The 13,202-nt window shown below is 39.6% G+C and overlaps 1 protein-coding gene across 2 annotated transcripts in view; it reads right to left on the bottom strand.

Moving 5' to 3' along the window:
* Positions 1-9,984: 9,984 nt before the first annotated feature.
* The window catches only part of PPP1CB (protein phosphatase 1 catalytic subunit beta), a 30,124-nt gene continuing 26,906 nt past the window's right edge, over positions 9,985-13,202 (bottom strand). For both annotated transcript variants that reach the window (XM_049833745.1, XM_049833746.1), the window contains exons 7-8: positions 12,428-12,562; positions 9,985-11,814 (exon numbers count right to left, since the gene is read on the bottom strand). In XM_049833745.1, coding sequence (XP_049689702.1) covers positions 11,710-11,814; positions 12,428-12,562 — 240 coding nt within the window. In that variant the 3' untranslated portion in view covers positions 9,985-11,709. The remainder of the gene's footprint in view (positions 11,815-12,427; positions 12,563-13,202) is intronic.

Genomic DNA, 13,202 nt, shown 5'->3' with positions numbered 1-13,202 from the left:
CATTCTTTGAAAGGGCTAAAACAAAGGAAAAAATAAAAAAATTAGGATAAAACAAAGACTGAGGAAGAACCAAAGTTTTGGAAGAGTTCCAAGCAAAAAAAATAAATAGAACCCCTTATTAGGAAATGGTGGCCAGTGCTGCCAGTATTGTACACAGGACACACAATTACCGTCTTTAAGTAGGAATCTAACCCTGACTGCAGGCCTGAGGCAAGAACTCTCACATCTTGTCCTCACAAGCACTCCATTGTCAAAAAGTCCTTTGATATTTTTGTTTTCTACCATCATACTTATCTACCTTAAAAGACTGTGAGGCAGATTTATTGCTTGGATACTTGTGGACTATAAACTACTATAACAGGAAAGGGACATAGGAATGTATTATATTTGCAGCATAGAGCAAATACTTATTGTTCATAAAGCATTAACATTATAAACTTCAGCCACCCAAGTTTTCTTCAGTTTGAAGACTAGGACACTAAAAGCAGTGACTGAGGAGATCAGTGACCTGTAAAAAACCTACATGCATAAACTGGTAACCACATAAATACAGTCTGAGTAACTGTGTACAAAAATTACCACATCCAATCACTCTAAAAAATATCTGACCATAACTGCCTGCAAATAATTAGTTCGTGATTAGATAAATTACATAAAAATACTGCACTTCACCTACCTAACAAAGCCTACTTGTACAGACATGGGTGACTAAGCAAGCACTGAAAAAAATGTTCAGAGTGAACCCTCCTCTAAGTGCCACTTTGAGGCTCAAATTATTTGTGGTACACTGATGCCACCTCCTGGCCATTTTGATAACTCGGACACAAACTTTTGTATCTAGTGCTGATTTTTTTTTTTTTTTTTAAAGGGAGAGACATCAGTTCATCTGAGTGCAAAAACACTTAGCGCCATTAAAATTTCTCTATCACTAACTAAAAATAGAATATGCAGCACTGTATGGGAACAAACTTATGCCTAACAACCGTAAGTATGCGGCAGTCAAACCCTTGCATGATTCCCAGAGGTGCCCAACAAGGTATGCTCAATCCTGTCTCCACAAGTTGGCTACAAGCTTCAGAGCTTCTCAATTTCTTCCCAGCCTGCTTCACAGCCTCAGGTCAACATCTCAGAGCCCTGAGGGCATAGGCTATTATTTGTTCTCAACGACCAGATACTATTATAAGAGCTAAACATATGTTTTATAAACAAAACGGATACATGCTACTCATCCCCTGCAGATGTTTGAGCCAATAATTCAGCAGAAGGCTGAAGGCATCCATTTATCCTGAGCCTAGTCTTTGCTGAAGCACCCTTTTCAGAGTTATCACACCCTTCCAGCTTTACAATGGCTCAAGCTGTACCCTAGAAAACCACGTCAGGAAGTCAGGTAATTTGAGGTGGAACCCCCAAAGTCTGAGTGGTCAGAATACCCAAGTTGAACTGGAATAGCTCAGCAAAGTGTCTAAAGTGTATTCCCTGAGAAGTGGCCTATAATCCCTATGTGGAAGAGCAGAGACAGGGCCCTGGGGAAGCCAGTGGGGCCTAGAAGTTCAGGGATGGGGAAAGAGATAGGAATGAGTGGGCCAATGCAAATTTCTCCTAGGGGTTGAACATAGCCCACTAGGGTCTAATAGACCAAACTTAACAGTGTGGCCTAACCAAAGGGGCAACTATCACAACCCCAGTTTTGAGGAAGGCTAGGGGACCAGTAAGCACTCTGTATAGAGCCTACTTCCATGCCACATTACCTCATGCTCAATTACGTGAGTGGAGAGGGTACCTGATGACCAGCGGTACACAAAAGTTGCTAGAATAATCAAGCTGACCTTCACCTTCCTCTCTTCCTGCAGTTGGTCCATGACTCACTACCAACAAGCATGATGTGGGAACTCTGGAGGGAAATCAAATGCCTCCTAACACACTGGTCTTCCCACCACCTTTCCAGAGTCTCCTGCTCCTGAGCTTTAGTAAGTCTGGCATGCAGGCTGCCCAAGAACTGCTGTCAGGCCTGCTATGAGTTCTAGGTAACTCTGACCATAGCTGTCTCCAAGCTCTTCCTTCTCTATTCTCACTTTTGCCTTAGACCACAGTTGTGAACAGCATGCCTTCCAGCATGGCCTCCCCTTCAGTAACCAACCACCTGAAATTCTTGTGATGCAAGCTTGCCTACCTCCCACTAGACTGCTATATATTTGGAACAAAATCAAGCCAGCAAGCAGGACAGCACATCCTTTTTCTCCTGCCACCCTGGGGACACTTGGCCCACAACGAATCCATGACTGCAGGTTGCCTACTGCACTAGCAGCTCTATACCTGACAACCAAGCCTCAGATTCTGAAGTGACCACACAGTTGTATGAGGTACCTTCTCTAGGGCAAACTTCATGCTCCTGCTCCCAGGGCCTGACTAAGGAAGGGCAGCCATAAAACCTTTCAGGCTTGTTAGAATGTGCAGGGGAGAAAACATTACTGCAGTGTCAGCAGGTAACTGCCTTTCATTCCAAGTAAACTGACATCTCAACCAATATGTCATCGCTACTGTTCACAGGGTTGTGTGTAGTGTCATTAGCTCGTACCCTACAGCATTTATGGAGGGGAAGAGGCTGTATTGCCTCCTGAAGTTAAAGGAAGGTTACACACAAGCACATGTAACCTCACATAGCAGGAAATCAGCACTTTGAGACAAAATTGTTTCATGGTGGATTTCTCCTACAGCTCACAGCCATATGGAATTGCTTTTAAAGGTCTACAACAGCCCTCCTGCTCAGACTAGCAACTCACTGCCTCTCCACACAGTTGCACCCATGCCCTAATTCCAACCAAGGCCTCACATGCCTATCCTTCCCCTCCACCCTAACAACATGTATAGGAAAGCAGCACGTTCACCTGTGTTGAATCTCAGCTGCTAAGAGCACAAGAGGCTGTACACTTACAAAGAGATCTCTTCAGTACGATTGTAGTAAGGACACATGCTATGACACCTCAAAATCTGGTTGTTGCCCTTGTCTTCAAGATGACTTCTTCCACCTTCTTAACTGTACACATACCCCAATTGCTGGTCTTCTGGTAGTCAGCGACTACTGAGGCACACAGTCACCCCCTACTGCTGCTAGGGTATCCAGCCACCAAAGATTTCAGCTCTCTCATGACAGATTGAAAATTAGTATTACCTTGCAGCCTAAGGTGCCACCACACTGGAACACCTAGGAAGCCAAAGAGACCTGACCAACACTGGATAGAAAAGCAGTCACAAAAGAGAGACAATAAAAAAAAAGTCAGAGCAACATAAAGTACCACAAAGAAAGGCAAGGATACCAAGGAAAATGTCAGGTAGATTGTGGAACAGTAGAGTAACAGATTTCAGCATGAATCTTGACAATGTCAGAAGTGCGGATGCCAGTTTGACTTCACACAGCATGGGAAGCACTCCAGTGTCACAGAAGCTTGTCATGTTTTGATTCCATTCTATCTATTGGTGCACCCATGTGTCACCCACCGTTGCTGGGGGACTTCACAGTGGCATGTCCCACTCAGTAGTTTGGATAGTTGAAACCACAGGCGTACACTAGGAGCAGCATGAAACTAAACCAAAAGATCCAATTTGCATACAACAGCATGAGCTCTGCAATCCAAACCCATATGTGAGGACAATCAGGAGGATTCACTTCAAAAAAACCACATAATTGCTCCAAACACTAGCACAGATAGAGTGTTTCAAGAGCAACTTATTGTAGACAGCTAGTGGAACCTGGCTAAGTATCAAGCGATTCCCTCAAATCAAGTCTAAACTCTACAAATCTCTTTTCAACAGTATATGCCTGTGATAGCAGGCCCATGGGTGGAGCAGAGGAAGAACTGCTTAATTAAAAGCAACACAAATTATGTAGTATTTGGGTAGATAAGGTATTAATAATTAATACCAGCTCTATTGTGATAGCATCTCCCAATCAGCTCTCCACACCTAAGCCAGAACAAATTCTCTTTTTTTTTTCCCTTCCTATATATTTATATCAGTTTACATTAGACCTAAAAATACTATTTTCCACCAGTCCTCCTCCAATCACTGGAAAGTTATACAAAGAATCCCACCTTACTTGGGTTACGATTCCAGAGTAGGGAAGAAACCTGGAAACCTTTGCCTAAGACAAAGCCTAACTTTTCTATGCTTTTCAAGGCAGCTCTGATTTCATCCCCCCCCCCGCCCTTCAGAATCCTCAGATAATTTTAAGAGACCTCATGAAGTCTGTGAAATTTAAGGGAGAAATCTGTACGTCTAACTGAGGTAAGCCTAGTTTCAATGCAGCAAGATCTGAGTTATTATGCAGCCATGCATTATGGATATATTTCGGTAGTGATCAAGGGATAAGATTTCCACATCAGACAAGTACAAGATAAACATGCAATAAAATGCCAGTTCTGCAGTAACAGCTTTTCATCCACTGGCCTTCAACCACTAGATGGCATCTGCATGCTGGACCAATTCTAACATGAAGAAAATTGTTATGTCAACTGGATTTGGTCTTTTTCATTAAGCAACTGTGTTAAATTCTTGTATAGCATTAGCATAAACAAGACAAACCAAGAAAAAGAATATGTCTTCTTAATCTACCTGGTAAAGGCAAGGCAAATGCCTCTAAGACTAGCATGTCATTTGTTTGTTGTTATACCTTTAGGTAAGAGCCTTCAGTAGGAAAGAATTAAATAGGGCATTTGTTCTCCATCACTGTTTCAACAGAATACGACCTTAAGTCTTACAGCACAGTCTCTTAACCCAGCCTCCTGGAAACTAGATGCAGTTAGATGTCCATTAAAACATAATTCTCATAACATGGTTCCCTCTCCTGGCATTTCACAGAAATGATACATGTTCTGTCTTTGTGGAAGGTGCAAGAAGCCACTCAGGAATAGCAACCTGAAATGTAAACATAAAATATTCTGGGGTAGCTGGTGGAAAATTACTAATTTATACATGCCCAGAAATTCAGTGGGAGAATGAAGGACTTGTATGAGGAACCATAGAAATGCTTCTAGGAAGTAGCCAGAGGGAACAATGTGAAATAGTTGTAACTATTTTCACATTACAAAACATTCGTTGGGACTTCAAAGCTGTCCTGGTTTCAGCTGGGATAGAGTTAACTGTCTTCCTAGTAGCTGGTACAGTGCTATGTTTTGAGTTCAGTATGCGAAGAATGTTGATAACACTGATGTTTTCAGTTGTTGCTCAGTAGGGTTTAGACTATAGTAAAGGATTTTTCAGCTTCTCATGCCCAGCCAGCAAGAAAGCTGGAGGGGCACAAGAAGTTGGCACAGGACAGAGCCAGGGCACCTGACCCAAACTGGTCAACGGTGTGTCCCATGGTGGTGTATTCCATACCATGGGACATCCCATCTAGTATAGGAACTGGGAGGTGGGGACGGGGAATTGCCCTCAGGGACTAGCTGGGTGTTGGTCAGCAGGTGGTGAGCAATTGCCCTGCACACCATTTGTACATTCCAATCCTTTTATTACTACTGTTGTCATTTTATTAGTGTTATCATTATTAGTTTCTTCTTCTCTGTTTTATTAAACCATTCTTATCTCAACCTGTGAGTTTTACTTCTTTTTTTTCCAATTTTCTCCCCCATCCCACTGGATGGGGGGGGCATGAGTGAGCGGCTGCGTGGTGCTGCGTTGATGGCTGGGGTTAAACCACGACAAAAGCAATGGAGAAAAACATCACATTGGAATATATTTACTCACCAAGATTGTCCTCTGCATTCAATGTTGTGTGCTCCTCTGCTTCATGGTCATGAGCTGCACCAATTTGTCCACAAGATAGCAGGTTTTTTTCTGGCTAAGCCTTTTAAATAACTAATTAGCCATCTACAACATTCCCTCTTACACCTTGAAGATTCAAACCTTTAAAGCAATATGAGCAGGCAGAACTCTCTACCAAGGAGAAAATCAGTGACTTAATTATTTTGCTCTCTGCAAATATTATTTACTATTTTTGAATATCAGCTATCTGTAAGAGTAGAAAAACTGTAATCCTGCCTGTTTTACTTCCTCGATTTAACAGTAACTCAGGTCAAATTAAGTTTCAGTGTTTTAACATCTGGGCATGTCTACCCTATTTCAAGAGGATTTTTCAAGTGGTGCTTGTTTCTAGAGCTCTGCTTGAAACCTTTTCTCATCTTTAACATAAAACTTACATCTCTATCTGAAGATACAGAATAGTTTTTGCTGATCTTTATTAGCAGCTGGATCTAGTTAGCACCTGGTTTCTGATATGGTTGCTTCTAAGACTGAGTCTGCAGTAGGGTAAACAGGAAGGTTGGGCTGCAGATCCTAACTAAGGCAGTAGAACACAGGAAAGGGGCTATGCTAGGCTACACGCAGTGCATATACTCTGTTTAAAGCTCCTCCTGTTCGGACTGTTTCAGGCAGCAGTAAGAGTTTTCCTTGGAAAAGACTACTATAGCCATGTACTGGCAAGGGCTTGTGGCAAATGGTTATTCTGAATTATGTTTTTGGGACACAGAGGTGCAGAGATTGCTACGAGTTCAAACAGGACACCGGGAAACAGAATGAAATTTTGTCCTTATTACCAATTAACATGCTGAGATCATTCCTGTTTATTTTAACAAGGCACACCAAGATACAGAACAAGTAACCAGACAATTTTGCTGGTTTCCAAACAACTCAGGGGATCTGCAAGGAAGATGCTTGGGCACTACCAGTTCCAGAAATCCACGGAAGACGAGAACCTGGCAGACTCATAACAAAACAAAGTAGCCAAACTTGTGTCTTATCTTGGTAACTTATTTGCTGTCCCAACACTGACCTACTGTCACATGGTTTTCCAGTGTTCAGTCCAACACAGCCTGAGGTTCCTTCAGCTTTCATCATCTGATGCATGCAGTGAGAAGAATGCTTGATTATAAGCCCATGAGTTGCATGCAGCCACCTGGCTAGATGCTGTCATCAACACCTTGATCAACCTTTGGAATAAAGCAAGCAAAATCAATGTATGATTCAGGAGAAAATAAGCATACAGCTGCACTGAGAGGGAGCTTGAAAGCTGCTACTGCTAATTGGCAGAAGCAAACAGATGACAGCAGAGAAAAATATCCAGGGCTATGCCTAAATATCCCCATTCATTGAGTTCCTTTTTATTGACAAGAATGACTATGTGCATGAACTTCATCATAACTCTGTTTTATATTAAAAACCCACACTGCTCTTTAAAGCTTATTATTAGCCCATGTGGACTCAGAGACAAAGAGACATCTTACTGCGCTGTAGTCATCTCTGCTCCAGCATAAGGAAGACATTCTCTCACTGTTGCTTTTTCACCAGTTCATTTGAAGTCAAATATTCACATTTATCCTCACATACATTACAAAGCAGACAGATGCCAATCATGAATCAAGTTACAATTCAAGCAGGTTCAAAAGCAATACAATATTGACAGTATCGCACTATCTCTGCTCTTTGCTAAGCTGTAATGTTACTTGTCAGGTTTGTATAAAGTATCTTCATCTCCAACAAATGTGACAGCAAGGGAAGTTCCAAACACCAGCCATGGATACAACATTGACAGTTTGCCAGGAAGAATTTCAACACCCAGTTAAAGACTAGGTTTTTACAACTATTATCTACATAAGCCTCTACAAAGCAGGTCCCTTTTTCCGTTTACCTTTGAGCTTTACACCAAAGGCCAAGGATGAGATACTTGTGTTTGTCATCTACGTATTCTGAAAATTCCAGCTATCCAAAACAGTCACTCTCAGGTCACCTTCAGTTCAAACATATTTGATAGCAGTAGTGTCTTTTATATTTCCATTACTACAGAGCAAAAAACTTGTTTGCCAACCCCAAACTAATCACACACAGCTCCAGTAATTTAATCTGACAGCTTCCACAGTATGATGGCAATACCCTCTTGGACTTAGCAAAATATAAGCCACAGACAGGAATACTTCATATAAAAGATACCTTGCTGCTCAGCAACTCCTACTTCTCTTTTGGCAGAAACACAGCAGAGAGAATCTCTACCTACCAACAACCTTAAAACAGGGATCTAGACTACTAACAATAAAAGCAACTTTCTTCCAAAGATCTGAAGAATTTTCCAGGCAAGTAAGTACACAGCAATCCACAGCAATAGGATAGTAGAAGCCGTGTCATACATACATATGAGCTCCTCTCTCAACAGAGAATACAGTACAACTGCAAACTATCTTTCTAACAGGATCATGAAGCTTCATGACACCTAGCAGCAGTACACTTGCAGTTAATCACACTAAATTAAAAGCAACAAGACCAACTCAGATTTCAGTGGCTACAAGTACCTCCTATGTGTCCAGATGTAGCAAACTGAATACAATCCACTAGTGTAAGACCCATTATAGTGTTTTCAGTGAGTCTATTTCTACAGCAGTTTTTGAAAAGATATCAGATTACTGAATAACTCTAAACAGAAACAGTGTCAATGTATTAGAGCAGCACAAAAACCACAACTATATGAAACACTATTTTTTTTCCCCTCATTTAAAGCAGCAATTATGAATATTCCATACATAGAATACAATGACCACTATGAAGCATTAAAGAGTGATGTAAAACAAGAATCTCATATCAATCAACACAAAAGAGACCAAAGAAGCACTCCTTGCAGCTATAGTTTAAATTAAAGCAGGTATTTCTCTAGTGTTTGGGAATCACAATATGCCTGTCAACCAAAGAGGAACAAGACAAGAGGTTACGTGCCATGTCGTACTCTACTATGAAATCAGGAATGGATATTACTGTCAGATAAAAGGGGTGGGGGAAGAACATGTAAAGATATACCTCAAATGCTGTAATGTTTTATACACCTCTTAACAGCTCGTTTGAGAATCCTGTTACTTCCCAGTACACTAACACTGTGCTATTTAGTAGCATTTTAGGCTTGTATGGACAAGATGTTTACATGGAAAAAACTTACTAGCAATTAGACCACTAGCAATTTCCATGAAAGAAAGAATTAATTTTACCTGAGTATAATTAGATTCAGGTTCTCTTTTCTACCTCCTCCAGAACAGACAATAGTAAAACCACTGAAGATCTATATTAACACTGTAAACATAGGCTGAAGTGGTATGGTCGAGTTCTGTTATGTATCTGATGCTCCTGACTTGCTTTTAGTATGGAATATCAATCATATCTGTAGGGGTAAGGTTATTAAATCATGTATTTCTTCCACAATATAGGATGATGAAGGATGTTAGAGAACATCCCAACTCCCCAGAAGTCAAAACAACACTCAAATCCTTTGCAAGTGATTGCTGCTATATAAAAATAGCAGCTCTTCAGAATAACACCGCTATATCTGGCTTTCCAGTGCTACAAAATAAACTAAGAATTTCCTATTTCTTTAGGACACATAAGAAGGCCTGAAGACTTTATTTACCTTTTGACATAGCATCTGTAATACAAGCGAGCGTGTTAGGTACTCACATAACATACAGCTTTACACCTGGACATTTCATGATACAGAGGACATTGTTCCAGAAACTAAGGAAAAAATGGAGAAGTGTTAATCCAGATGTTGGGTAACATGATGCTGCTTATTATGGAGGCTGGCACTTGGTGAAACCCAGCATTTTCAAAACTTGTAAAACTAAGCCTCAAGTAAGCAATGACTTGGAGCAGGAAGTTATCCTGTCAAGGCTTACAGAATAGATTTTAACAGCTTGCTACAAACTGAAGTTACTCTCACTTACACAGCTCTCATCACTGACTTTCAAGAACAAGTATCTTTGTGAGCAATACCAGAAGAAATCTACATTTTATTCTATGTATTGAAACTCTGGTGCTTCCTTCAAGGTAGGGTAAATTAAACCACTATTCAAAACCACAGAATCCAATATAAAACAATAACAGATATATATGCTGTAAGTTTTGTTTGTTTGGGGTTTTTTTGTTGGGTGTTTTGGGTTTTGTTTCTTTTTTTTTTTAAAAAAAAATAAAACCAAGCTCCATACTTCTGGAGTAACAGTAAGGTATGTTAAAATAACCAGTCAGACTTCATTCAAATGAATTAGACAACTTTTACTAAATGAAAAAACCTACATTTAAAATATGCATTTAAAACAAAATGGAATTAGAAAAAGGAATTAAATCCATTTTAAGGAACTTGCTCACTGTGTCAGAAATCAATATATCTCTTGCATTATATAATATGTGCCAGTTCATAAAACGTAAGTTACCAGAATCCTCAATTTAACATTTTCGAAGACAATACTGAAGTCAAGAGTTTTACATCTACTGATGCACATTTAGAATGGTATAAATCTGAAGCCTTCCCCCAAAGAATTTTACAAATTTGACAATATTCAATAAAAGCTTTTTTAGTTATATCCAAAAAGTATCGCACCTTAAAGCATCACAAATCTGTGCCTTTCATTTATCCTACTATAAATTTTGTATCTTCTCTGTATCTTGCCATTTGCCAATGTTAACTCTTAAGAAAGGAGAGAACTGAAAAGAAATACTGCATAACTCTTGATCATGTACAGAAATTATTGCTACTAAAGTACACTACAAAGCAGAAGTCTATACAATAGTATATGAAATTTGATCATGAAAATCCAAAGGATATAATCTTTATTGACATAAGCCTTATAATCATGTTGGACATTCCTCTAGCATTTTCTGCTCACCACTTGTTGGCTAGCCTATTGTCCGTTGATGAACATCCATTTAAACACCCTCTTATGAAAAAGAATGTCAGCTTTCAAAGGCTTAGCAAATAAGGATCTTCATGTTCTGTGAAACTATGCAAGATGAATTTTGATGCAGGTAGGGAGTTACCTGGAAGCTAAGCATGCCAAAGGTGTTTCATGCTAATAAAACTAAAGCCAAGGTACCACATAATCAAGTTACCAACTAATAGGCAATACCATTTTTGTCCTAAGTTAAATGAAGTGCCATAGCACAGTGTAACATCAATAATTTTAAATAGTGTAGTGCACAATTTCATTGTGTGGCAGTTTAAGTTAAAAAGTCAAGACAGGTTTTTCTGTCTCAATTTATGTTGGCTATCAAGCTGTCCAGTCTGGGCTTTTTGGACTTAGTTTGCCTTTTAATCACTACCATACTATAAATTTTGCATTATAATGGGGCACACATTTGAGCGGCATTATTATGAACAACAAGGGGCTAGGGGGAGGATACGAGATCAAGAGCTGTTCTAAAAAGCCCCTTCCTTATTTCAATTTCAAAGAGACAGCTGGGAAATAAAGACTAGATACGGTATTTGCATCATTCTAGCTACAAAATAACCAAAATAAAAGCAATCAAGCAACAATAAGACCACATTACACAAATGGAACATCATGCTCTCATCTGGTTTAACTATTACATCAAGTTTTAACTGGGATGTTGGTCAACTTTAAAAACCGTGGTAAATGTGAATATGTAGTTGCAATAGTTTTTTCCTAATATTTTTTTTTACTCTATGCTGGATATTAGAACTTGGAGCTATACTTGTTACAATACAGTGTCGCACATCTTTCTACTAGAAAAAATTAATAAAGATCCTTTACCCGTCTCTTTAAGTTAAACATGTGACATCATAAAGGGTGTCAAATGGCTGGATGGTTTTACAGTGCACACTTATTATATACTGTAATATGGAGTTTTGTCCTTGACAGATCTGATGGTGTTTCTACATTTTTCCTTTCTTCACCTCTTCTTCGGTGGATTAGCTGTGCGAGGTGGAGTGACTGGACGCCCAGAATTCAGTCCACCATACTGGTACTTGGCTTTCTTTTCAGATGGTTTCAATATCTTAGAGAAAATAAAGAAGTTCTTTTGAGTCAGTGACAACTAAGAACATTTCAAATACTGTTAAGCCAACATGAAATCTCATTCAGCAGCAATAAGAAGGGTGAGGGGGGAATCAGATCACAATCCTACGTATTTCTTAACCCTACATAAAACAGTAAGCCTACTTCTAAATCCTTCTAGTTCCACCACTATGTCAGGGTGGGAAGGGAAAAGAAAAGGGGCTTAAAACATGTCCAGGAAGGAGTAGGGATTAAAATCTGATCAGAGTAAGCACACTAAAAGGGTCCCAGCAGTCCAATTAGTCTGCATAATTAGCTACTCTGATCACTAGGTATGACTAAAAACAATCACCCAATTAAACTTTGAAATGAGCATCTGAATAGAGGGAATAACTTAATATGCAGGAGTTTGGAATACAGCAAATCCCACACAGTTCTCTGCAGAACAATTAGTTTGCAATTTTAATTGTCCACAAACACCAGCCTGCTGTGCAGTACTTTCTGTAGCTGAAGTATATTGCCCAAGACTAACCATAAGCACGTCAACAAGCAGCCTAACTCAGTCCATATAGCCCAACACCTAAAGTAATACTTAATGTAAAAATGTATCATACCTGAAAGGAACACATCAGAGTTTCATCGACACTCATCATGCCCCCTGCATTGTCAAACTCTCCACAATAATTTGGAGCTGAGAATAGGGTGACCAACTGCCGTTTAGCAAAGAATTCATATCCATCTTCAACCACCTGTCAACACCAGAGAAATCAATACAGCTCACACACACACGAGAAAAAAAAAAATTTTTTTAAGAAAAAGCCAGTCTTGAGGCAAATAGGACTTACATTAAAGAGATGACAAGAACTCTTCAAAAAGGTATTTTATGTCTTGGCTTTCAGACAGGACAGGTTTGGTCATTTTGTCTTATCTGGACACTGAATGCCGAATCAGGTAGCTTAACCTGTCTGACGCTTCTAATGTTAAATATACATCAGGTTTATTGTTCAATATTTTCATAGTTGAAGCCTGATTACACACTGCCAGTTTAAGGATTCTCAGCATTTACAGTTTATACACTGTAAATACATTCAGATGTCTGACCTATTCGTTTGGAGCATACAAGGTCTGGGCACCATCTTCATTGCAATTGTAACCATTAGGTTTCAGTTACACTGGTGTTGATCGTACAAGCCTCAAGCATAGGCTTTTTTATAATTTTGATGCTCTAAAAAGCAAAGTGGTTCTGCTGTATTTTCTCTAAGAGTATAATTCACCTTTAAAATAGTGCAAGTAGTATGATGCATCAGCTATGGTTGTTCCCTCTTCCCCAAAATAGAAGCCTCATGTTACAATGTAGTGAAACTAGTGCACCAACTGCTCACTTTGGTC

Source organism: Accipiter gentilis, chromosome 30 (genome assembly GCF_929443795.1).
Source record: "Accipiter gentilis chromosome 30, bAccGen1.1, whole genome shotgun sequence".
Classification (NCBI taxonomy): Eukaryota; Metazoa; Chordata; class Aves; order Accipitriformes; family Accipitridae; genus Astur; species Astur gentilis.
This window is presented reverse-complemented; position numbering and strand designations above follow the sequence as displayed.